Source organism: Periplaneta americana, chromosome 6 (genome assembly GCF_040183065.1).
Source record: "Periplaneta americana isolate PAMFEO1 chromosome 6, P.americana_PAMFEO1_priV1, whole genome shotgun sequence".
Taxonomy (NCBI): domain Eukaryota; kingdom Metazoa; phylum Arthropoda; class Insecta; order Blattodea; family Blattidae; genus Periplaneta; species Periplaneta americana.
In genome coordinates, this window is record NC_091122.1 from 137965379 (window position 1) to 137992610 (window position 27232).

Genomic DNA, 27232 nt, shown 5'->3' on the forward strand with positions numbered 1-27232 from the left:
TCTGGTGACGCATTCTCAAACCTGCACTGGCTAACCACATTAAGGTTTTCTGGTCCAGGTTTCGAGCAGGCAACCCCACGTCCCTAGGCCAACCTCCTCCATGCATCGCCGGCCGGCGTTCGGGGAACACTATGGAATGGTAATGAAATGGAGAAATGGTGACGGAATGATGTAAATGCCTAATTTGGGGAAAAACTGGAGAACCCCGGGAAAAAACCCAACTGTGATCTTGTCCGCCACGTAAATGCCTAATTTGGGGGAAAACTGGAGAACCCCGGGAAAAAACCCAACTGTGATCTTGTCCGCCACGTAAATGCCTAATTTGGGGGAAAACTGGAGAACTCCCGGAAAAACCCCAACTGCGACCTTGTCCGCCACAAGTGTCACTATGGATTTTTTCAATTAAAAAAATCCCAGACCTGACTGGGAATCGAACCTAGGCCACCTGCGTGACAGTCTGAAGGTCTGACCATTCTGCCACCGCCAATGCAACATACTCGTATTTACAAATAATTCTAGGCGGCCAGGTAGCTCAGTTGGTAGAGCAGCTGACTACGGACTGGAAGGTCCGGGGTTCGATCCCGAGTGGTGATGGGATTTTTCTCTTTGCCAAACTTTCAGAACAGCCCCGAAGTTCACTCAGCCTCCTATAAAATTGAGTACCGGGTCTTTCCCGGGGGGGTAAAAGGTGGTCAGAGCGTGGTGCCGACCACACCACCTCATTCTAGTGCCGAGGTCACAGAAAGCATGGGGCTCTACCTCCATGCCCCCAAGTGCCTTCATGGTATGTGACGGGGATACTTTTACCTTTTTTACTTGAAACTTACCTATGTTAATAAATCAGGTTAGAAATTATATTACTGAAGTCAGCAGTTCATAGGGAAATGTCTCTTCCCTTTTCTATTGACTCTTTGTCCTGACTCTCAAATTACTGTAACTGCATAGCAACAGCCACTTTCATTTTGTAAATATAAATACCTAGTTTTTTATCCTGTAAAAAATAGACGTTAGCTACAGTTAATACTTGGATAAATAGTATATCCCATTGTACTCAGTTCACTTTATAATTTTGGTAAAAATATTGAAGTTACTTTTTTCATCAGAGCTTATGTGACTTGCATACAGAAGGAAATTAAATACGGAGCTACAATGTGCAATTATAATGTTCATAGAAGATTATTCACAGTGTTGCTGTCGTAGTATGTAGTGCATGAGTAGTGTGTGCAGTAGGCTTGTAAATCACATTACAAACTACGAATGTCACTGCCGAATTTCATGGATAGAAAAATACTGTAATACAGGAGTTCTCAAGCTTTTTTAGACTGTGCTGCCCTTCACATGTCACATTTTCCATGTACCAAAATTAAAAGTCCATATTTGATTTGGTAGTATTTTTTTTTTTTTAAGAAAATAGTCATTTACGTTACTAGCTTGTATTCTTTTAAATGTAAAAATACAAAATTAGAATAAAATAAATGTGTACACGTACTGAAAATGTGAATGTTGTGTTTCACTTTACATCACAACACATAATAGTTCGAAAACCCCTGGTCTAATGGGCATGTCGATACTTGTAGAGATTCAAATTGTTCTATTAGTACATACCTACATATAGGATCACAGATTTGTCCTTGGAAATAAATTAGCACCAACACTTTCATTACAGTTGTGTAATATCTTGAAATCTTGAATATTACGATATTTTGTTCATCTTGGTTGGGTTGACAGCAATAAACTGAACATATAAGCACTTCATCCCAAGGAAACAATCCTGTATGATGTATGTCATTAAATGCTTCGTAGAAAATATTTACTGTTTTTTTTATTTCGTCTTGTAGTTAATCTTTGAATTGTAGTAAATTGTGCTCCTTTATAAGATCTTAAAGTGAAATTTCTAACTGATATTGACAAATTAATTCGCAGTGCTGTTAAGGAAATAACATTCCTACTGATACCCCGGATGCTATGATATATGCACCAAGAAGACTGCGAAATTTAGGAGTCTTTAAAGCCCAGTGGGAAGCTTACCTTCAGCATTTATATATTTGTCAAAGACTTTTACACGTTGACAACCCTCATGTAGCAATCACTCGGAATCTTCCAAATGAAATTGAACATTGTATCAAACAATTACCAATTACCTTCGATTGCTCTGAATGTATTTCTTCTCAAAAACTAAGAAAAGCATTGCGTGAAGATTCTTTTCATCAATGGAGAAAATTGAAAAGTTAAGGTTTTGGGAGTTGTTTTCTATTTCACTGAAAGAGAGGTAATTCGTGGATCTCAACTGAAAAGGGACTTTCGAGTAGTCAGTGAATGCAAGCCATTAAGATGAACTGTAATACAATACCTGTACGTACTCTCCCTGGCAGAACTTGCAGAAGATGCAACGAGCAAGAAATGCTTCCTCACATCTTGGATTTCTGCCATCATGGAGAATTCCTCTGAATCAACAGACATAATACGGTTCATTCTCTCATCACAGCTTCAATCTGTCACAATGCTTCCTATGAGGTTTATGAGGAGGTTGGTTGCGTCTCTTCAGATGGCTCAACTAGACATGCTGATATCATCATAATTGATCGGCAGAAGGATAAGGGTGTCATTCTTGATCCCACAGTCCATTCGAGATGCATGAGCAACAGCCACAAGAGGTGTGTCGTGAGAAACAAGTCATCTATGAGCCTCGTTGTCAGTATCTCGGAGCACAATACCACATCACACATTGGACAGTTTTTGGGCTTATGTTCAGTGCCCATGGCACGATCCCACGAGAAACTTTAAATCAACTTCAACAGTTCAAAATTTCTGATGCAACGATTGATGCCATAGGATCTCATGTGTTAAAATCATCCTTAGCTATAATTAGTAATCATTTGTACCCAAGAAACTTTTATTGTAAATGATTTCCTATGCTTTCTTATCATTTATCTTAATGTTTTTTTTTTTCTTTCAAATTGTCACAAATTGTTTTTAATCATTGTTCATTGTGAACTAATTAGTAGATTGATCTGTCGAACCCTTATTTAGGACGGCTTTTGTTGATACAAAATTATTATTATTAGCATGGACGCAACATTTTAAGATAACTGTGCCATAAGTGTTTCTTCAAAACATGTGTATGATTGAAATATACCTTCAAAATTGTCAGTTCAGTTTTGTGGTAACAGGAGCCAATCTCTTTGGTCTACTGCTAGGAGGAGTCCAATTTATTTTTTAGGACGAACAGGATAAAATGGAATTATGAAATTTGAAATGAACATAAATCATTTGTATTTGAGTAAACTCACAAGAACATGAAACATGCAGCAGTGTTTCAGGAATTCGACTTGTGAATTGAAATGCACCAGCAACCGGAGGGCCTATTACATTTCCACTTTGGAGTAGAAATTATTGTAAACATTAAACACATGAATTAGGAACCACTTTCATGTCCACATATCACAAGGTCTTCTTTTGTGATGGCATAGGATCAGAACACAAGGAATGCTTGCACTTGACTACAGTAGAGAAGTACATCTCCATTTCCCTAATGACGAATTGAGTTCTGAATAGCAGTGATGGACTTTAAAGTTATTGTAAAGTACTACAGTATAGGCCTATGCTAATTGCTTTATTGAGAGGGAAGAAAAGAAAAATACGATTGATTTATTATTACAAGCACCAGCTGAAATAAATACTGATTTAGATTATCGAAAAACATAAAATTTATAGCAAAAAGAATACAGGAATACTTATCAGATAAGATGTCTAGAATTTCATACTGAACTTGCTAAATAATTGAGTAGGTATCAGTATATAAGTAATTTATCTTTTGCAATGTATGGAAACTTCCAAAGTTCTGCTTCCTATCCTAGTAAGTCTCAGTGTGAGCACCATTCATAGTTTTGCAGACATTAAGATAATACTCGAGTACTCTCTAAGTGTACTGAATCATGTCAGGCTTGATGGCTATCATTGTATTAGTGAGTCTTTCTTTCAGGTGATGCAGGTTAAGAATTTTGTTTGGATAAACAATGTTTTTACATATCCCCACATGAAGGGATCAGGAGCCAAAAAAGTGGGGTGTGATTGTGCGTGTACAAGATTCTTTTGAAATGTGAAATAAAAGTGGAAGATCATTCCAAACATGTCTTCTTTGCAAATCATGTGCTAAATGAAAGTAAACGTTTTTAATTTCCATGAATGAAGCATTTTTATATATTGATGACTAAGTTTAATAGTTACTTATTAATGAAGAAAAATTCGTTCTGGCATTAAGAATCGAACCAGGACCCTTAGCTTGGCATGCTGAGTGCTCTTACTATCTGCGCTATGCTGGTACCGATCCATAGCGCCGGCCAAACTCTCCTCCTTTGTATCGTCAAAGTCAGAATTCGGCTGGCACTTTGGATCAGGTCTCGACATAGCTCAGATGGTTAGAGCACTCATCGCACTAAGCTGAGAGTCCTAGGTTCGATTCCTGGTGACAAAGAATTTTTCTTCATTAATAAGTATCTGCATAATGACTACACAAAGTTGTTGATTACACAATATTCAATAGAGGATGGTGAGGTCCTCTAATAAGTATATATATATATATATATATATATATATATATATATATATATATATATATATATTTAATAGGCCTAATTACTATTGCAGAATATAGGACTCAACAACTAAACAAAATTCGTAAATACACTCAGGGACAAAAAAAACCGGACACTTTAATATTTTCTGGTATTTTGCAAAATATTATCTTCTCATACAATATTATGGTAGCCATCTGTTGTTATGGAGACGTGTATACATTGTTGATTGTTTTTTGTTTTATAAACAAGCCATTACAACCAAATATTCCAATTTTGCTTTCGTAGTCTCAGCTATAACAATTTTGTCTCAACCATTTTGTGCTTCATTATCGTTATCATTCGTTATTTCTTTATTTTTACATTTTGTGAGTTTAAGTGGGGTTGTAACATTTGTCTTAAAACAAGATGCGACCTGAAGATTTGGCTCGAGCTGTAGTAATGTTATGAATACGGCTAGAAGCACAACCCATGATAACCCATGATGCCATAAAACGGTATAGAGAGACCCTAGAATATCCCAGAAGACCAGGTTCGGGTCGTCCAAGAGCTACAAATCCAAATGAAGACAGATATATGGTGTTGAGTGTTCTTAGGGAGCGCAACCTGCCAGCTACTAGTGTAGCCCAGCAATTTGTTAACATGCATGGACGCCCAATTTCGGCCAAAACAGTTAGAAGGAGATTGAAAGAAAGTGGACTGATATCAAGTAGACCTGCAACTGGTCCCAGACTTCTCAGGATGCATCGAGTTGAATGACTGCGTTTTGCAAATGATCACAGGGATTGGAGAAATGGACAGTGGAGCTGTGTTCTGTTCACCGATGAGTCCCGTTTCAATCTGTGCTCACCTGATGGACGTGAAAGAGTTTGGAGAAGGAGGGGAGAACGATTTTCACAGTGTTGCATTTCCGAAAATGTGCCATATGGAGGTGGTGGAGTGATGGTTTGGGCAGGAGTGTGTACGGATGCTCGTACAGAGTTGGTTTTTGTTGAAAATGGAAGACTAACAGCTGATAGGTATATAGATGAATGTTTGGCTGATCATGTTGTGCCATTTGGCCAATTCGTAGGCGATAATTTTGTTTTAATGCATAATAATGCTCGGCCGCATATTGCCCATGCGGTCGGAGATTATCTCCGAGAAGTGGGAATCCATGTTCTTCCATGGCCAGCAAGGAGTCCAGACATGAACCGAATTGAACACGTGTGGGACATGCTGGGACGGCGTGTTAAGAATAGACACCGAGACCAGAATCGTTACAAGAGTTGAGGCGAGCAATTGGCGAAGAATGGGAACTTATTCCTCAAGAAGACATTGTTAACCAAATTGAGAGCATGCCAAGACGTATGGATGCAGTTATTCAAGCCAGAGGGGGTAATACCCGTTACTAAAAAGAGTTTTTAATGTTTAAGGCATCATAAAATGAAAAAACAGTTAGACCAAACGATGCCATAGTTATACGCCCTTTGTAATTTTTTGTAAATTTTCTTATTATTTTTTTCAAATGTTGTCGTATAAGGTGCTAAATGGAACATTATTTTGTTTAAATGGGTTTTGTTTCATTTTGAAATAATTGGCAACAAAATACAAGCAAATATAGAAGTGTCCGGTTTTTTTTGTCCCTGAGTGTATATTTGTTCCCTAAAGTGAATGTGTGATGAAGTTCGTGTGATAGGACTATTCATGTCTATGGATTTCTTCATGTGAGAATTGTAAAAAGCACTTTTTCGGAGAAAATCTGGAACCTGCATCATTCGAAACAGAGCTACACTGACATGGTAGCAACAATAGCCTGACAATGATTCAGAATATTTGATGGGAATCAAGTATAGTCTTCATGTCTACAGAGCAGCAACTAAGTTAGTGCTCACATTGAGATTCTGAAGGTAAGAATAAATACCGGCATATTGAGTTTATATACATTTTAAAAAAGCTTAAATTTGCTCCATTATTTTTTCGAATTATTGGATATCAGTAATGAAATCCTGGATATTTTATCCTATGAAAAGATTTTCTCAGCTAATCCATGGCTCAGTTATTAAGCTGAAGTCTTTTCATCAAAGGGATCATGGTTTTCCAGCTGGTAATAAGAGATTTCTAGTTAAGAGAATGATGAACAAATAATCCATTTTCCTATTCTTCTTCTTCTTCTTCTTCTAAAATATCATCTCGTGAAAAATCACTATATATTAATGCAAAGCACTAAAAATGTCTTTTTTTTTTTTTGTTTGTTCAAATCTCTTCACCTCCCCATAGATTTATTAACACAGTTAGTGGAGAATATTTTTCAACTTTTATAAGTTAGACAATCTGGTTAGCTAAATGTGTAAATAAATAAGAGTAAAACAAAGTTCTTTAAGGTGATAGAACTTGAATAGTGTGCCTTTGTACAAAATCACTTAGACATACGTATATTGTTTATATACCATTTCATAAATATTTTATTAATTGATTGTAGATTTTCAGTAATTTTTCTACATAAGTTTAGTATCATAACTCTGTATGGTAGGTAGCGTTACTATATCAAAAGATGTTTGCAGACAAGTAGAAAATGAATTTCGACAGTGAAAATCCTGTCACAAAATTAAGTGTAGGTATTTATTTCAGATGATTTTCCTTCATCCAGTATCCTGAATAAACAATATCAAAATGTTTCAGTGGTATGACTGAAATGGAAATTTAAAATCCCATTGTTTAGATGTGTCAAACATGAAGTCATACTAGAACAATGTCATAATTAAATATAATATTTATGGTTTACAGGTTATTGCTTCTGTTCATCAATGCAGAATTGTGATTCATGATGAATGCCGAGCAGCATACTTTGACTGTGCCCACCTCATCAGCAGCCCCGCCTGAAGTAAGATTTTCTTTATTTTAATGTATATGGTTTGAAAAGCCATCATTATCTTTTCATTGTGCATAATGCCCACTTCAAAATCAGTCACAGGAATAGAATTTTGTAATGTATTACAGCCATAACATGGACACGTACTTTCAAGTTGTTTTGATTTTTTATTTATTTTATTGGGTTATTTTACGACGCTGTATCAACATCTAGGTTATTTAGCATCTGAATGATATGAAGGTGATAATGCCGGTGAAATGAGTCTGGGGTCTAGCACCGAAAGTTACCCAGCATTTGCTCGTATTGGGTTGAGGGAAAACCCCGGAAAAAACCTCAACCAGGTAACTTGCCCAGACCGGGATTCGAACCCGGGCCACCTGGTTTCGCGGCCAGACGCGCTGACCGTTACTCCACAGGTGTGGACAAGTTGTTTTGATGCATAGGTCTGCTTCTCATTACAACCAGCTTCAATTCTCTTTGTTTCTCTTTTGTTTTCAGTTTGAATTTGTTGTTATAAGAATACTGTGGCTGTGGGTTGGGGGATGAAATCTAAAATGCAATTAAGTCTGGTTTAAGACTTCTCCCTCAGTATCTAAATTGACGTGTTTTTTTTTTTTTTTTTTTTGTATAAATTGAATTCAATTTAAATAATTAGTTATTTAGACTGGGAAGTTTTGAAATTAAAAAATGAAAGGTAGGGGAAGAGGGGTGGGTTGTGTGTGTGTGCGTGCGTGCGTGCGTGCACATGTGCTTTTTTTTTTTAACTTTATTTAGATTTTTCTGGTACCCAATAGCTCAGTTTCTGTCCATTCTTTTCTGGTGAAATGGAAGTCTGCTGTGATTGGGAGATGAAAAAAATTGTGAATTTTGTCTATATCATAATTATTCAAGATATTACAAAACTGCACCTTATTGATATCAAATCATGAAGGAGTACCTTTTTTTTACCATTTTCATTGTGAATGGATGGAAGTGTAAATTCTCTTGTAAATGGCATTGAACTTTTTATCCAATATAGGCTTACAATTGGGCTATCACATACTGATGCACAGAGCATCTGAAATTTTGGTGCAGACTTCCATTCTCTACTCATTATCTAATGTCGAGGACTTAAAATTCCCTAATCCAATTAAAAAAGATTCGAAATATCGAAACTATGTTTCTGTGGCTGAATCATTGTTTTTTAAAAATGCCCCTATAGCAAATGTCCAGCGAATGTTCTCTCTGATGAATTGCTCTGTACATTGTTCATTGTTGTGGTGAGTCACATGATAAATTATGAAAGTGGTGATGAATTTACTTACTTAATCCTCTCTGGTACCTTTTGGTGTCGAGGATACAAGAAATCTCCATCTATTCCTATCTGCCTCTCTCACAGACATTCCCCTCTTCTGTAGTGCCTCTCTAATTGCATCTTCCCAGTTCTTCCTTAATCTTCTTAGAGTTTTCACTCTTTCAACCCTAAACTCCTTTATTAACCTCAGTAGGCGATCTATCTTCATCTGTTGTTTGTGGCCAAACCATTTCAACTGTGTTCTTCCAGTGACTTCATCTTTAATGCTGTCCTAATGGTTTGTCTTCCGGATTCTATCCCTCCTAGTCTTACTCTCTATTTTTCTGCCGTCTGAACTTTACTCTCGGTTCTCTCAGTCAGTGTCCAGAATTCACACCTGTATGTTAACTTTGGGATATAGGTGATCTTATAATCTGCTAACTTTGTTTCCTTTTGATATCTTTTTCTTGTTGAGGAAATTCATTTAGATGGCATAAAACAAGGGCTTGCCACAGCATTTCTTTCTATAATCTCTGACTCAATCTTCCCATCCAAGCTAATAAATGAACCTAGATATTTAAACTTGGTAATCTCTTCAAGGTGTTTCCCCCCCGATTTTAATATTTTGATTCTCGTTCTTACTGATGATCATAGTTTTTGTCTTGTCAACATTTACCTCCATTCCTTTAATCTTCAGTTCCTATACCCATACCTGAATATTAACATTTTAAGTTCTTTTCATTAGAAGCTACAACTATCAGTTCACCAGCAAATACCAAATCTGTCAGTGTCACTGGTCTCATAAGGTAATTATTAATAGTTAATTTCTTTACTCTTTCATGACACTTCTTCATAATATCATCAAGGTATATAATAAAGAGTAGGGGACTGAGATTACAACCTTGCCTTACTCCTCGCCTCATATTGAATTCTGCAGGTCTGGTATTTCCCTTTTGTACATAATTTCTGCAGTTCATGTATAGACTTCTTATAGGGTTATACAGTGATTTACTAATTCGACTTTCTTTCAGAGATTTCCAAAGCTCTATTTTTGGGACTCTATCAAATGTCCACTTTAAATCAGTAAAAGCAGCATGAATTGTTCTGTTTTTCTCCAATAGTATTTCACTGATTTACTATTCTAGAGCTTAATAGTGTATTATATCAACATGCATAGTAGTAGTGAGATGGAAATGCATGTGCACACCACGCATTCCAGCACACAGCATTGTGGAACAAAGGGCCATCATTGTATCAATCCTCTATATATATTAAGTGTGTTATTTTATGACGCTTTATCAACTGCTGTGGTTATCTAGCGTCTGAATGACATGAAGATGATAATCATGACAAAATGAATCCAGGGTCCAGCATCGAAAGTTACTCAGCATTTGCTCTTACTGGGTTGAGGGGAAAACCCAGGAAAAAAAAACCTCAGCCAAGTAACTTGTCCCAATCAGGATTTGAACCTAGACCCACTTGTTTCACAGTCAGGCATGCTAACCATTACTCCACAGTGGTGGACTCAATCCCATGTTAACATATTTAAATTATATATCTTGATTTCATCTAAGTGAATGCCTTACCTCTGAGAATAACAGATATTGAATTGAGCTTTGTTCAGTGTCATTGTAGTTAGTATAGGGTTCGGGTGGGTTGGGGAAGATTATTTAAGATTTCTTGGAAACAGCTATATTAAGGCATGTTACCGACTATACAGTAACTAACTTAGTATATATATACTTCTTCCAGATAAATTAAATTCTAAGAGATAAGTTATTGTTTTTTTGCACTATGTTTGAAGATTCTTTTACTGACATTTATTCTCAGTGATTTTTGATCAATGTAAACAATTGACCAGATTGTACAATGTGGAAGACGATAGTGAGAGAACATTGATGTTCGTGTTTAAGTCATTCATTTGCTCTCCTAGGAAACTATTGGAAGAAAACTAATTTTGTTTCCTCCAGCTCAGATAAAAGTAAAATTAAGAAAAGTAGTGAGTGAATTATTGGAATCTTTTTAAGTTTATTAGGGAACAGCCAGTGTCTGCAGAATGTTACAAAACTTAATCTGGGAAAGATAGTAGTCGAGTGAGAAAACAATTACAAATTTCCATTCATTGTTTCTCCTCAGAACACTAATACACTGTGAAAAGTTAATCAGTGGCTCATAATGGCATTCCTCCTCTGCTCCCTAGAAAAATTGTGATTTAGATATTTACAGAACATTCCTTTCAACAAGTTTTGTGATATTTCATTAGACTTTTTAATTCAAACTTACTTTAGCCTAAATAAACAGTGTCGTACAGAAACACTCCTATATATATATATATATTTTTTTTTTTTTTCAGTAATTAAAATAATACTAATCTAAGATATCTTTGCTGAATAAGCTTATCCACTTGTGCTACTTCTTACTCTGTCTTGTAAACGACTAGGCTTATGTTAACTTGCTGCAAGTAATTGACATAGATCTTTTAAGTTCCAACACCACTCTTAAGCTTTCAATTTGAGGCATAATTCTATAGATATCAATTGGGAATAATTATTGCTTTGAATCGCGCATTTTCTGAGACATTTTATGTTTTTGTGTGATTTCAGTTTCAGCGTAGGCTAAGTGTTTCATATACTTTATTGTTATTTTTAGAATAAAAGTTATATTTCTTGTGAATCTTAACGAATTTCTGGATACTGAATTTAAACATAATTTATCCAATAGTTTGGGATAAAAGGCTACACAGAGTAATGGTGGGAAGACAAACAGATGGCGTGCCATGAGACACTTTTTCAGTATCAGGGTACTTGAAAATTAGCCACCGGCATGGCTCAGTCGGTTAAGGTGCTTGCCTGCCAGTCTGAAGTTGTGTTCGGGCACGGGGTCGATCCCCGCTTGGGCTGATTACCTGGTTGGGTTTTTTCTGAGGTTTTCCCCAACCGTAATGTGAATTCAAAGTAATATATGGCGAATCCTTGGCCTCATCTTCACCAAATATCATCTCGCTATCACCAATCTCATCGACGCTAAATAACCTAGTAGTTGATACAGCGTCGTTAAATAACCAACTAAAATAAAAATAAAAACTTGAAAATTAACATTTTCGTGAAAATTCGAAAATGTATTTTTTGCACACTGTAACGAGAAAGTAAAAAACAAAAAAAAAAGTCATTGAAATCTAAGTAAAGTTTTTTATTCAGTACCATTATTTTCATTGTAATAAAAAATGATGCAACTAGTGTATTGCCAGAAAAGTCAGTTTCAGAATTGTCTGCATGAGGGCCTTCTGTATTTCTACCATTACAGCCAGCACAATGAATAGTTGTGTTGGAGAATGTAAACAGTCATGCATTGTCACATGCTCTTTACCTCCCCATGTGATTGGCCCATAGGAGGAGGGAACATGCTACAGCATATTTACATTTTCCAACTATCCATTGTGCTAACTGTAGCTGCAATAATATGTTTTCTTCCTGAAATATTTTTTATCTGCCTTCACCTGTCTTAAGTTCAAACATGTGTATTTCTTAGTGAGATTCGTTTTTGTATAAATCAAATTCTAATATACTACCTTTCATTATTATGTTCTAATGAAATTTTGATTTACCCTTGCCCTATAAATACACGGTGTTCAGAATGAAAATACCAAAACAGAGGAAAAGACAAAAACACAGTATCAAATGGAATGAACTGGAAGCTGTGGTTTTTTCATTCCCTTTATCTTATATTTAGTATGTAATGTTGACAGTGGCATAGGCACAACAATATTTCAGCAATATTTCATGACCGAGTGTTGGCTGTATAACCACAACATCAGAAATAGAGGAAATGCTATTTCATCTCTTACGCTGGCCTTCCATGGTGTAGAAATGTTCCACAAGTGGTGCTTGTGAGAAAGGTCGGTGGACTCTAAAACTCCTCCCGGCCACGTCCAATGGACCCATTAATCAACGACAGGTGTGGCCCTCCAGTCATACTGGGGGTTTACGTGAATGGGTGATGTAACCACCATTACAAACAAAAAAATTGGTGCCCACTTAAAAAACGGTTACACTTATGCTACTTAACCTAATGGCAAATCCTTCAGATAAGTTTTCCGGAGGTAAAATAGTCCCCCATTCGGATCTCCGGGCGGGGACATCTGCAGGACGTCATTTACAGAACATCCTTAAAATTCTCCAATGGAACTTGAAATGACTGAAGATCATCTCATAACCTGTGAAGTTCTACCTGATGGATCCACCACAGAGAAATATTGGAGAGCAAGAACGCTAATGGCTTCATTGCCAAAGCCCAGCATTAGATAACAACAACAACAACATATTTCAGCATTGATATTCAGAAGAGATATAGCATGGACTTTTTCCATGGCTAATGAAGTTAAAAAATTTACAACTTTTTGAGAGTTGGATCTGTGTTTTCAGGTGAACAGAGCAGTTAGCAGAATATTCTATTTGTGGGGGTTGTGAAAAATGGCTAAATCCCAACGAGTAGGATGCCCTTCTCAATCTTTTGCTTACCTGGAATAGAAGCAAGATTCAACCTTTAAGATGTTATTTTTTTATACTTCATTAGGAATGGAAAAATTTCGAGCTAAATTTCTTCTGAAAATTCATTGAAACAGATTTATGTCACTGTAATAGAAATCCATTTGTGTTTTAATTTGATTTACACCACTCATTCTTACCATAATTTTTACTGCCATATACTTAGAAGTATTTTACTTTTACTGTTATCATTTAATGGGTTTGCCTTGCTGAAGACAATGATACATAACACATATATTTCCTTTATGTATAGGAAGCAACACATCCAGGTGCCCTTCAGAGACACACTGGTACTCCTACAGATCTGCGGGTGGGCACAGCTGTTGCCCTCTCCAGTGTTGCAAAGTATTGGGTCCTCACTAATTTGTTTCCTGGTCCCATTCCTCAAGTGTCAGTGTATGGCCTGCATCCGCCAAGAGTATGTATTATCGTGTTTATTAGCATATATTATAAGTTAAGTAACAGTATATAGCCTATTCCTTTTATTAAATTGCTATAGTGAGTAATATTAATACAATTTGCAAGTATGTATTATTGAAGTATTTTTATAATGAAAATATGTTATGAACTTAACACTTTCTTACATTCTTATTACCTTACCTGTGTACTCTTGATTTGTAGGACTGACATCCCTACTGCCATTAACTTGCCTTAACCTCTCGCCACTCTCTGGGCCGACCTGGCCTGTCATGAGGTTGCCTTTACCTTTTACATACACCTTGTGTTTTTTTACGGGGCTATTCCCTGAGTTATTGCAGGATGTGAAATCGAATGATTAAAGTTTATGGAATGTAAAAAACTTAGGTAAAATAATGTAAATATATATCTTTGTCATCAGCCTGGATGGCGCAGTCGATAGGGTGCTGATCTTCTGTGCCCAAGGTTGCGGGTTCGATCCCAGCTCAGGTCGATGGCATTTAAGTGTTCTTAAATGTGACAGGCTCATGTCAGTAAATTTACTGGCATATAAAAGAACTCCTTCGGGACAAAATTTCGGCACACCAACAATGCAAGCGTAATTAAATAAAACATAATTGTACAAATTTTATATCTTTGTCTAGTTTGTGCTCTGTACTAATATTTATACTGCATTTGTTTATAAAATTCTTCCCATAAAGATCATACATGCCATAGAAAATATTGATGTATATAAATTTTACATATTTATTTATTTTTTTTTATTGTTTACTCAATGATTTTTCAGTCTTACATGCTATTGAATTAAACTGCATTCTTGCAAGTGCAGTGTTCATTGTAACACTGATATAGGTCACTAAATCATTGTGGTTGTACATGTAATATTTGAAAGACTTGAAGGACATATGTACATGTAATATTTGAAAGACTTGGACATATTATATCATTAAATACATTCTTAGCACTTTTCGTAACAGAATTAAACTGGAGAACTTATGTTTCGTATAAAATATATTTCTGTTAGAACTGTACATTTTCAGTTTATAGTTTTATATTTAATAACCGTTTTTGAATCTCAAAAACTATTTACAAAATTCATTAAGAGGACTGAAGTGGAGCAGAGGTAAAAAAGTGAATATGGAAAACTGAAATACTTGAAGAAAATTGTTTGTAAGGCATCAGTTTTTTAGTTGTCATATGACCTGGTATTAGTAATATTGGTGTAGTTGTATTTATGTTTTAATAAAAGAAAAATTAATAGGAAACAAGTACAAAATAAGTTCATATATTGTAATTTATTGCAGCCATGCGACAATGGAAAGCCTGGTGGTGGTCAAGAAGGACTACCTCAGCAACAACAACAACAGCATTGTTTGGCAGGACCTCCAAGTCTAGGAGTAACTACCGAAATGGCTCTTGTTCCTCACCATCCACAGCATTCACACCCACAGGTTGGAAAATGTACATAGACTAAGATACAGAGGGATTTTTGGTTGTGAAAACTCAACTTGATTTGTTACATAGAAATAGAAAATTTTGTTAAGGGAAAGAATTTTTATATGTGCAGCATATTCATTTGCAATAATTGTTTAATATTATATCCAATCTTATAGCAGATACCTGTGACTGCTGTGCAAGCGGCTCTGACAACTACTGCAGGGGGAGTGGCTACTCTATCCCTACCCCCACCACATCCTTCTGCACAGCAGCAACAGCAGCAGCAACAACAACAACAGCAGCAGCCTCAACCCCAGCCCCAACCACAGCAGCAACATCTCGAAGTAGCGGGGACAGGTGCTACAACAGCAACAGTAGTTTTGACAGGGGAAGAAGTGGACAAAGACAAGCTTGACAAGGGCACATGTACCACAGAACGATGTGGAGATAACCAAGTCCACTGCCAAGTGAGTTCATATTCTAGGGATCACTTGTGTTTTCAGTTTTTGTAAGAATCTTATTTGGCTCTATCTTCAGCATTACATATTTTTTGACACATAATAAACACACTACACTATGTGACTAAGTGCTTAAGTTGAAAACAAATTAAGACCATAGAAGATAATGTCTTGGAAGTAGTTTCATTTGCTGTCAGTTCTGATGCATTTTGAAACAAGGTCTGTTAGATGAACATGAAATGAAAGTATGGAAGTTAACATGTTATTTTATTCAAAATAGGCTACGTACATTTGCCTGTTTTGTATATAAATAAATGTTCTGTTGCTTACATACGAAATGTTAAAAAAAAAAAAAAAAGAGAAAAGATAGTTCTAACACACCACAGTGGCAGACAAAAGATGTTTAGAAAATAAACCAATTTAGACTACAGGGATGCCTCCCTTTTTAAAAGACGTCAGTTAGAAATTTATAAATAATTTTTCTCTTAACATACCTAGTTATTACAAGGACCGTAGAATTTATATTAAATTATGTCCACAAGGACTAAAATTGTGATTTTATTTGTTGACATGCAATCACTTATGTTGATGATGATGCTTAGAGTTGAAGTTAAAAAAATTAAGATTAATTTTGTTATTAGAGTAAAATTAATTTTTGTCGTTATTAATATTGTAAAACAAATATTAAGAGTTTATCTCCATGGATGGTTAATAGTAAATATAGTGAAGTGTATTGCGTGCGTGCTGTACACGTACTACAAAATCCATACGTTCTGTCTACTTCTGTCCCTCCACCTCGAAACTTGCCGTGTGACCTCCCAGGTGCAGTGTGATCTTCAGCTGGTGAATGCAGCTGCAGTTGCAGCACAGACCCAGCAACAGCAAGCTAATGAGCAATTGGCTGTGCAGCAGCAGCAGCAACAACAACAACAACAACAACAGCAGCAGCAGCAGCAACAAATGGCTGCACAAATGACACAGCAGCAATTACATCAGCAACAGGTTTGTGGAGATGGTCTTCATAATAGAGCTTAAAGTCTGTTCTTACTTCGGAAACACATTGAACCTGTATACATTAGGGATTCTTATTCATATGTTCTTACCAAATTATACAGAATAATCAGAAAATGTGTCTCTCATATTGGTTAAGTTCACTCCCTCAAATTGCAGTTTTCACGCAATAGTCCTTAAGAGTGATTAATATCAAAACTTTAGAAGTGTTAAATTTGAAGAATTCTGTTGCGTTAATGTTGGAATTATTACCCAGATATATAAACATAATTTTTAGTTGTGTGCATGCAATGTCATCATTAAAATCTTTACTGATGAGTATCAAGCACTTTTAATTCATCTGTATTTATTATTTTCTGAATTAAAAAATTAGTCTAGAATTTTATGACCTTCACTTACAGTTCTTACAACTGACCATCCTTGCCAAATAATAACATTTTGTAAACTTTTAGTAATAAGCATAGAATATTGATAGAGTATTCCTGTTATTGATACACAGTGCAATAGGAACCTATAGTATTGTATGCAAGACAATAGTAGAAAAAGAAATTACTCTTTATACACTTGTAGATTAAATGAGTGCCTTTGAAAGCACTTGTATGAAGTCATTATATGAGAAAAAACAAAGGAACGGTGTGGAACCCTTCTCTATTAAATGAATAATGTTCATGAGAGAAAGTCAATCAATTACAGCTAAATTGGGGAACGAGTCGTTGGCCATTAAGGATTGCCCACAAAAAGGGGTACTATCTCTGTTACTTTGATTAGACCTGTCCAAACTCTTTCCCTGCCATCTGCAGCTGAAGGCAAAATCACGACTCTTAAGTGAACAGTACTCGCACTGTTGCATTGTCCAGCCATTTTCTCTGGCATAATGCTGTCAATTCTAGCCTATGGCAGGTATATGAAGAAATGAACAGTTCTTTTGCTGATGTTGACCCCTGAGACTTGCTGGAAACAATTTCGAGCTTCAGCTATGTAGTTGTCATGGAAAACTTGTAGCTACAGGAATTGATCATGCCTAGCCCTTCTCGGGTCTGATCCTGGTTTCCTTGAGTAGAATCCATTGTTCATGTACCTTCATATAGTCCTGGAAATCGTGGAAGCTGTATTTCCCAACAGTCTTGCAATGTAATGCAAGCTGTGCCCATCTTCAACTAATGCAACAGCATGTACGGCATGTTTATTGTTCAAAACTGATTTTAAAAATTTTTTTTAAAATTTCTCAGAAATTCATTCCCTTGAAATTAAAATATCAATTGGTTGAAGAGTACAGGAACAAAGCAATAAACTTTATTTAGAACTTCCAGCATAAATGCTTTTTTAGGCCAAGAGAGGAGTCATGTAAGCAAAACCACAGACAGTGTCATAAACCACTCTTTAGTGCAAAGCTTCCCAAAAAAACATAGCCGACAACCTTGTCCACCAAACAAAATATCGGAAAATGCTAAGTCTTGACTAATTAGATGATTACATATAATATTTTTAACTTTTGTCAAGTGTCACGTTTTTTGTGCCAGTCAGTGTATTTTACCATTCTCAACCTCATTTACTTTGTGTAATATTAATATCTAATATTACATGCAGGATATAAATAAACATCACAATCTGCATCTCTGCTCTGAAACCTCGCCAGTCCAAGTGAGAGATAAGACGAGCACTAAATAAGGAGAGTCAGTTACATGGTTTCTGGTGCTAAATGAAGGTGTAACTTTAATAATTAAGGCTACAGTAAATTTACTTCAAGTGGTGTTCTGTAGCAAGTTGCATTGTAATTGCAGTAAGTTAAGTGTTTTGAAATAGAATCAAATTTGTCACTTTGACATCATGTAGTTTGCATTCCTTCAGGATTTACGTAGGAAGGATGCATTCAGTATATAAAATATTATTTATGGCTTTTAAGGAACCCACAGGTTCATTGCCCTCAAATCAATTTTAATATTGTCCTCCCATCTATGTCTCGGCCTCCACAAAGGTCTTTTTCCCTCCAGCCTCCCAACTAACATTCTATATGCATTTCTGGATTCGCCCATACGTGCTACATACCCTACCCATCTCAAATGTCTGGATTTAATGTTCCTAATTATGTCAGGTGAAGAATACAAAGCGTGCAGTTCTGCGTTGTGTAACTTTCTCCATTCTCCTGTAACTTCATCCCTCTTAGCCCAAAATATTTTCCTAAGAACCTTATTCTCAAACACTCTTAATCTCTGTTCCTCTTTTAAAAATGAAAGTCCAAGTTTCACAACCATACAGAACAACTGATAATATAACTGTTCTATAAATTCTAACTTTCAGATTTTTTGACAGCAGATTAGATGACAAAAGCTTCTCAATCGAATAATAACAGGCATTTCCCAATATGAACTTAATAAAACATAATAATTTGCAGTGTGTGTGTCTATCCATACAGCTGACTCAACAACAAGCTGCAGCTGTACACCAAGCGGCCTTGTCACAACAACAACAGCAGCAGCAGCAACAACAGCAGCAGCAACAACAACAGCAGCAGCAGCAGCAACAACAACAACAACAGCAGCAGCAACCACCACCACAACAGCCTGGACCAGGAGATGGTTCAGTAACAAATGGTAATAATGCACCCAATAACGGTATGCCTCAACAAGCAGCTGTAGCTCCAACACCATCATCATCTCAAGAAGTAGGGACACAAATGGATCCAGTTGCATCTACTGTGGGACCTGATCAACACCAGGTTAAAGATGAAACGAAACCTATCATCAGTGGTTGTGCCAAGGATATCCGCAATCTTCCTATGCCTGGGTAAGTTCTTTAATGTAACATGAAAACATTTTGCACTTGCATTTGGTATTATCTAATTATTTTACTTTATCTTAATTCCATATTCTGGAGTCCAAACTTCATACCTGGACGTGATTGATTAGATAGCTTCCTTTCTTGCGTCAGGCAAGTTAAGGATAGAGTTTTAACTTCATGTCGCCAGCAAGAAATCTAAACAGGATAGACTTTTGAAAATAACTGAATCACTAGAATGTGTTTTCGGTTGAACTGTTTCTGAATATCACAAGATCTCTTCAGTTCCTTGTAATAATACTGGTACTATTTCTTCATGACTATTTGCTGGGTACTTATATGTACAAATAATCATAAAGTCATACTCTGCTTTATAAGTTGTATTTAGTGTTAATAAAACTTTATTTTCGTGAATGGTAAGAAGTATATTTGGGACAGTAAGAAATATATTTGTAATTTCATAATTTATTTTTTCCCCATACACTTTCAGGTGATATGTTTTTGTAATATGAACTTCAGTATTAGAAATTACTTAATAGGAAGAGAGTTTAAATAAACCGGGATTGGTGCATACCAAACCCTTTGAAGTGTTCAATCATCTTATTCATCTCATCAGTTAAAGTTTTTTTAAATGCTATAAACAGTCGTGTATAATTATATGTGAATAAAAATATATCATCACGACAATATCAAAGTTTAATTCAAGAAATTTAAATCCCATGTCATCCATAGCTTCATGGTCTAAAGGTATCATGCCTTAGATTAATGATTCATAATGAGCGTCGGTTCAAGTTTTCATAAAATTTCGGCCAGTGTATGAAACTGGTGCCCACCTAGCATCGTGATGAATTTCTGCAGCTACAGTGAGTAGCAAATCTAGTGTCAAAAGCCAGCTGTAAATGACTGGAAAGATATCGTGCTAACCACACATTTTCCTCGTACTGTTTGCATGATCATTCATCTCTGCTGAGGCATGTGGAGAGTCATATGGACATGAGGCATCTGTGGGCTATTGCACTGTGGATTTTTTATTTGATTATTATTTACTGCTTTTCTTTTATTTTACTTTCTGATAACTTTTTTTTTTTTTTTCCTGTAACAGCATGTTAATATTTACACAGTACTTCGCAGCAATTGTAAGTGTAATATGCAATGTTGTATATGCAGGTTCCCTGTTCAAGATCTCAAAGGTCACATGATGGATATCCGCACCGCAGATGGCAGTATAGTGAAAATTAGTACTCCAGGAAATGGAGACCAGGAACTAACTAAGACATTGGGTGTGGAGATGGTTCAGAATATGTATAAGGTATTATTTTGTATTAACATAATAGCTCTTGGAATATGAGAAAATTTCTGTGCTGTTACATCAGCGGTGCATGTTCAAGCCCACAAGGACTGAAGCACGCTGTGAGCAGATTGCTTTGCACACGAGTTATCTTTCTTTCCCTACCAGAATGCACCAAAAGAGTGGTAACGTCGCAAAGGTTATCCATGCATATGTTAAGTAGAGCAGCAATGTATAGAACAAGGAACATACTGTCTTTAATATTTGTAAAACATTATTAAAAAATGAAGTAATATGAGACACGAAATGGAAATGATTCACACAAATTAGAACTCTTCTGTAGCCCCATTCTGCAAATCCTGGAAATTTGCCTGACTAACCATGTTCGATACCATACAGGGGAATCTCCATAAAATCTCGACGTCATACTGAATCAGGTAACATATTCATTGAAATTGAAGTAGCAAATTTGTTAAAAGATAGCATCATTGAGAAAAGCTGCTCACCATGGTGAGCCCAAGTTTTGGTCATGTCAGAAGAAAACCATAAGAGGTGTATGGTTCTAAATTATTCACAAACTATAAACCGTTATACTCATTGATGCCTATCCATTGCCAAGAATTGACGATTTAGTTAACAAAGTTGCTAATTAGTCCTTTCATTTGCAATTCTCTGACTTGTAAAAATTATATTCTGCTGCTGGAATATTGTATGGCAGAATTTATTAGCACAAAAACGAGGAGATGGCAAAGATGGTTATCAGCTGAGGTGAATTTTAATGTGAATGAGATAATCGTTGTTCTCGTAAGTTTACAACATAAAACTTACAGTTGTATTTTATTTCTGTAGAAAGAACATTAAGGCCTGTTACACAGTCATGCATGTGCTAAGCTCTACAGATCTGTAGCAAATTACTTTTTATGTATTGGGGGCTTTCACAGTTCAGCGTGTTGTGTGCATCCATAGAAACCATATAGAGGATGCTCTCCATGCTACAGACTATGGAGAACAGTTGAATACCATGGACATGTGTGAGCTTGGACACTCAAGAGCACCATGCATAGTGTAGCAGTACAGTGAATGTTTCAGTGCACTGTGGGTGTGAATATAGAGCTGTTAATCAATGAAGTAGAAAGAAAATAATGTGTGTAGGATTCTTCTTGTGGAGAATACAAAATTAGAAATATGAGATCTAATTTGTGGCATGATGTATGTGAAATTTTAATTGAAAATTTTGCAAAAATGGACAGTAACACACAAGTAAAGTGAGATGAGTACATACACTGTACTTATTGCACTCATTTACAGTTACACATATTCTAGCAAGCAATGAAACTCGCGCAAATTTGAACAGTCAAGTACCTGCCATTGATTAAAAAGAAATAAATAGGGCCCACAGTGGAATCTCATTGTATCATTCTCGTCATTATCTTTTTATTTTTTTCATCTACTTTTTTGGTGACTAGAAATAGTCCCATATAAATAACGCTTTGTGTTCCTGGCTCTATTGTTCCTTGAACTGTCATTTTATCGGATCAATTGTTGGGAAATCACAGTCACGACATAGTATTTTCCCCACATTGATAGTTTTCTTTTAACTTGAAAGGACGAACTCTTTGTTCTTCATTATTATGTTTGGACTAAGAAGGTGTAGAAAAATATTGAACCCAGAAAATGTATTACGCCACCATAATATGTAACATGATTTGTCATCTTACTGCAGTGCGCAAACTCTCCACGTGCATTTGGTGTCGTCTGTTAATATTGAAAGTAGTTACTATGAAGACACTAACTGTGATTGGATTCTATAAATAAATGCATTTTGATGATTTGTCCGATTTCTCCATACAAAAAACAATACAGAGGTAAATCAACACTTGATAATCATGATATATATTATACAGTCATCTTACTTATCGAGATTTGTCATCTTAATGCTCCAGCTTTGTAGAATGGCAAGTGTCTCTGTTCATTGTTTATGTTTATATGCTTAGGCATTTACAGGAGAGAGATCTTTGTAGGGTTACTAAAGAACAAGACAAGTCTCGCCATTGCTTTCATGCAATATAGTATAGGTTTAAGTTGTGATGCAATTCAGCAGTATCAATTGATGTAATTAATCTGCTACACATGATCCATAGTGCGTAGCATATGCATAGCTGTAACAGGCCTAAGGCTAATGATAATTGTCAAACATCCATCACTAGTGATGTATCCGAAAATCTTGGGGGGGGGGGGGATCATCTTTTGTGGCCCCTTGACTCGTTAAAAAATGAACACATCCAAATTGACTATTCCTCATATCATACGAACTAATATCAGATTTAGACTACAATAAAAGGAGAGGAATAAACAAAGAAAATGGGAATTAAATTCAGAAATATTGGAAAATTGAAGCCTTTTTAATAACAGTTTGCAGCTCTTCAATTTGATAGCATTTCATAATGTAGAATTATTTGCTAAAGTCAGTAATAAACCTTAATATTTTACTGATAATACTGGTACATATCATCATCTTTTCCTGTTTTAGGCATTGTGGCCTGTTTTGGTCTCAATTAGCTGCTTATAATTAGGTTATTCCAAACTTCTCTTCCCTCTAGGCTGGTATTGTGGGCGTTATTTACATACCATACATTTGTTAAATCATCTTAGTTTATGCTGAAATAAAACTTAATTGTTCAAACACATATGACTTGATACAGAACATCAGAAATACATAAACATTGTCCAATGAATATATAACGCATGTATTTTTTGTTTAGGTAAATGTGGAGGATATCAACCAATTGCTGGCGTATCATGAAGTATTTGGTAAACTGCAAAATGAAATGGCTGTGGCAGCTGGAACTGCAACTGCAGGTGCAGTTCTTCAGAGTCCAGGAGGTGTGAAGTCTTCTTGTAGTGAGGTGGCTGGTGCGGGAGGAAGCAATACAGCCACTGCAAGTACTGCTACTTCTCCTGCTGCAGCAGCTGTTATCACAACCCCAGGCACTCACATATGTGATATCTGCAGCAAAATCTTTCCTTTTCGTTATCAACTTATAGTCCATCGGCGCTACCATACAGAACGCAAGCCATTTACCTGTCAGGTGTGTATGTCATCTCAGTTGTTATTGAAAAGTTTACATGCAAGTAGAATTATTTTTGACCTTTGTGTTTGTTGAATGTTTGAGTGTATCTAAAGTAGGCGATCTTCCTAATTGGTGTGAGGTATACAGTAGAGCTGTGTGAAACAGTTGTCATACTCAATCAAGATTCGCTTATCCTTCCAAAGATTTGGACCCTCTTACCAGTTCTGATTCCTCTTACTCAATCTATACTACAGTATACCTCATGTCACTGAGCGTGGAAAGAGTGAAAGAGAGAGTGCATGTGCTCATATAAATATCTTAGGCATCTGTAACTTTTATTTTTATAAAAATGAAATATGTATTTATTTTTGTTTTCTTGTTTTGTAGAATATAGTAATTCAGAAATATTCTTACATTTAAATGCTTACTATTTTATAACCTTAGTTATAAAAGTCAAATAAACGTATCTTCCCTTACCATTAAGTAACTATTTTAGCTTTCTGTACACCTATGAGGAAGGCATAAAAAGATGAAAATAATGGTGATGTTAATGTTCTAACAACTTGATAAAGACAATCACATTAAACGAAACTAAGATTCCTGAAAGTGAAAGTGTGTGAATGAGAGTGCTGATTTCTCCTCGAGAAGGCTTTGGAACACACATAGATCACCTCAGATATTATTTTCATGGCACTTGATGCACAAGATCCTTAGTAACTCTGTGATCGGTCAGACTGCTAACTGCTTTTAAGACTTGCGAAGAAGACTAGATTTACTAATGTGTGATACTTGTCAAAAAGGAAAGCAGTATTATTTTAAAATGACAAATATAGGACCACGACAAAGACAACAGCCATGATAATGATTACAACAAAGATACTGTGATAAGGATCATGACATGGACCACGACAAGCACCATGACAAGGAACATGATAAGGACCATGACATTGGCCAGAATAAGGTTTACGACAATAAGGACCATGTCAAAGACAAGGACCACGATAAGAACCACAAGGAGCACAATTAGGATCACTACAAGGATCATGCCCACATCAGTGACCACGATAAGGAACATGACGAAGATAACAATAAGGACCATGGCAAGGTCAGTGATAAGGATCATGACAGAGATCACGAGGATCAACATAGAAACTCTATGATACAGATTACGACATGGACCATGGTGCTTGTCATGATCCTTGTTGTTGTGATCCTAATTATGATAGTAGTCTTTGTCGTGGTCCTTGTCCTTGTCTTTATCATGGTTTATTTCATGGTTCCCTTATCATGGTGCTTGTTATTGTCCTAGTCATGATCTCTATTGTGGTCCTTGTTGTCTTTGTCGTGGTCCTTGCTCTTTGCCATAGTCCTATATTTTTCAATATGTGTATATGCGGCCAATTCCAAAACTGTCTAAATCCATTTTTAAAAAAATTGAGATAATGGCGATTTCGTCATCTACCTAAATGTCTCTAGCAATTTTCTAATGAATGTTGTGCCTAAATTCCCTCTTTCCTTCCATAAATAAGCTTCAAATATGACGAGCACTGCAAACAATTAGGAAAAAAGTTATCAGTTTTTGGCGTTTCCTGAAAATTGTTAAGAATGGATGTAGACAGTTTTGGAATTGGAGGCTTCATATATATATATATATATATATATATATTTTTTTTTTCCTCTTTGGCAAGTGACTTTTGTGTCACTGGCATGTGGAATGTAGAATTCATTACTTACAATGATGTAATTATAGTAGAATTGAATGTGACTTGGATGAGAAACCTTTCTATTTATTTGAATTTTAATTTAAATGTCATAAACCTGTGAAATGAAACATGATTTTCTTTCCTCTCTGAAGGAAAGACTTGCAAAATTTGTATCAGCCTTTAGAATTCATCAGTCTTGACTGTTTCAATATAGAAACACCTTAGCCAATGAGAACAATTCAGTTGAAAAATAGCCTTTACACACTTATTTTTGTACCATCTGTGGAAATTTTGTTTCACTTCCCATATCTTGATACATTATTTTTAGGATATTTTTAAAGATTTTTGCCGTTTCCTGCATTCTATTGACATACATCATTTTGATACACCTATGTTGACATAAATTTAGGATCAGTATTAGATCCCAATTGTGAGTGAGAACTGAGATGTGTAAAGACTGTTATGTGATAATAAATATCTTTGAATAGTGTGCTTATTTTGATCAATTCATCACTTCATTTCCCCAGTTTTATCTTATTTAAACCATTTTCATAATGTAGTATCGACAAATAATGTATTACATAAAATAGTTGTCAGTTTCAGAAGCTAATTTTTGTGAGATTACATTGAAAAAAAAAAGTAATATTCGTAAAAAATCAACTTTTATGTCACATATATTGTTAACTTCTATTTTTAGGTGTGTGGGAAAGCCTTCACTTGTGCAGCTGAACTGAGCCGTCACGGCAAATGTCATCTAGGTGGTAGCATGTACACATGTGCAGTGTGTTTTCATGTTTTTGCCAATGCTGCTAGTCTTGAGCGACACATGAAACGACATGCAACAGACAAACCATATGGATGTTCAGTGTGTGGCAAATCATTTGCACGGAAAGAACATTTGGATAACCATACACGTTGTCATACAGGCGAAACACCATATCGTTGTCAGTATTGTGCCAAAACATTCACACGTAAAGAACATATGGTGAATCATGTACGCAAACATACAGGAGAAACGCCTCATCGCTGCGATATTTGCAAAAAGTCTTTCACAAGGAAAGAACACTTCATGAATCATGTCATGTGGCATACAGGCGAGACTCCTCATGCTTGCCAGGTGTGTATGAAATGATTATTTATTTCAATTATGTTACGATAAAAACTTTAGTGTATTTTCTTTGTATGTAAAAGGCTTTTCTGTCTCTTTTCTCTAGCATTTCTTGTTTGTTTTCCTTCATTTCTCAGTCGTTAATAACAAATGGACTAGGATGTTATTTTCATCAAATCCTTTTAAATATGTGGACAAAACATCTGTGGGGCAGGTTTCCTCTCAACTTTTGCTGCCATTTTCTTTCCACTATTGCTTTTTTTTTATGGTGTTACCATCATGTCAGCATCTATACCATAATAGGTACATTAAATTAATAAATTGTATTTTTTATTAAGTTAACAAAAAAGAGCCCACTGCTGTGGAGTAATGGTTAATATGTCTGACTGTAAAATGAGGGGGCCAGGTAGATTCGGGCAGACTGCCTCATATTATCGCCCGTTCTCGGTTGCATAATCACCGCAGTCTCGAGCAGTGTGCAAGTACCTAACATAGCCAATGACTCATTGATAGAGAACATGAGAAGAACATGAGATTCTCTTGGTTCCGAGATTACCGATACTAGGTCATTCCCGACAGTCTCGGACGTCTAGGTGGGATTGTAGTAATGATAAGAAAGCAATATCGCTCGGGCCATGCTCCTATAGGAAGCATTGGCTTATACATTTCCCGGTTCTTTAAATATATATCATGTCGTAGCTCCTATAATACTTAATCAATCG

At 35.9% G+C, this 27232-nt stretch overlaps 1 protein-coding gene across 1 annotated transcript in view; it reads left to right on the forward strand.

Moving 5' to 3' along the window:
- Positions 1-27232, forward strand: part of LOC138701789 (zinc finger protein 28-like) — a 55398-nt gene that overhangs the window by 2703 nt on the left and 25463 nt on the right. The window contains exons 2-10 of the mRNA XM_069829049.1: positions 7341-7437; positions 13496-13660; positions 14964-15110; positions 15273-15563; positions 16377-16556; positions 18979-19349; positions 20508-20649; positions 23391-23717; positions 26100-26519. Of these exons, the coding sequence (XP_069685150.1) occupies positions 7378-7437; positions 13496-13660; positions 14964-15110; positions 15273-15563; positions 16377-16556; positions 18979-19349; positions 20508-20649; positions 23391-23717; positions 26100-26519 (2103 nt within the window). The 5' untranslated portion in view covers positions 7341-7377. The remainder of the gene's footprint in view (positions 1-7340; positions 7438-13495; positions 13661-14963; positions 15111-15272; positions 15564-16376; positions 16557-18978; positions 19350-20507; positions 20650-23390; positions 23718-26099; positions 26520-27232) is intronic.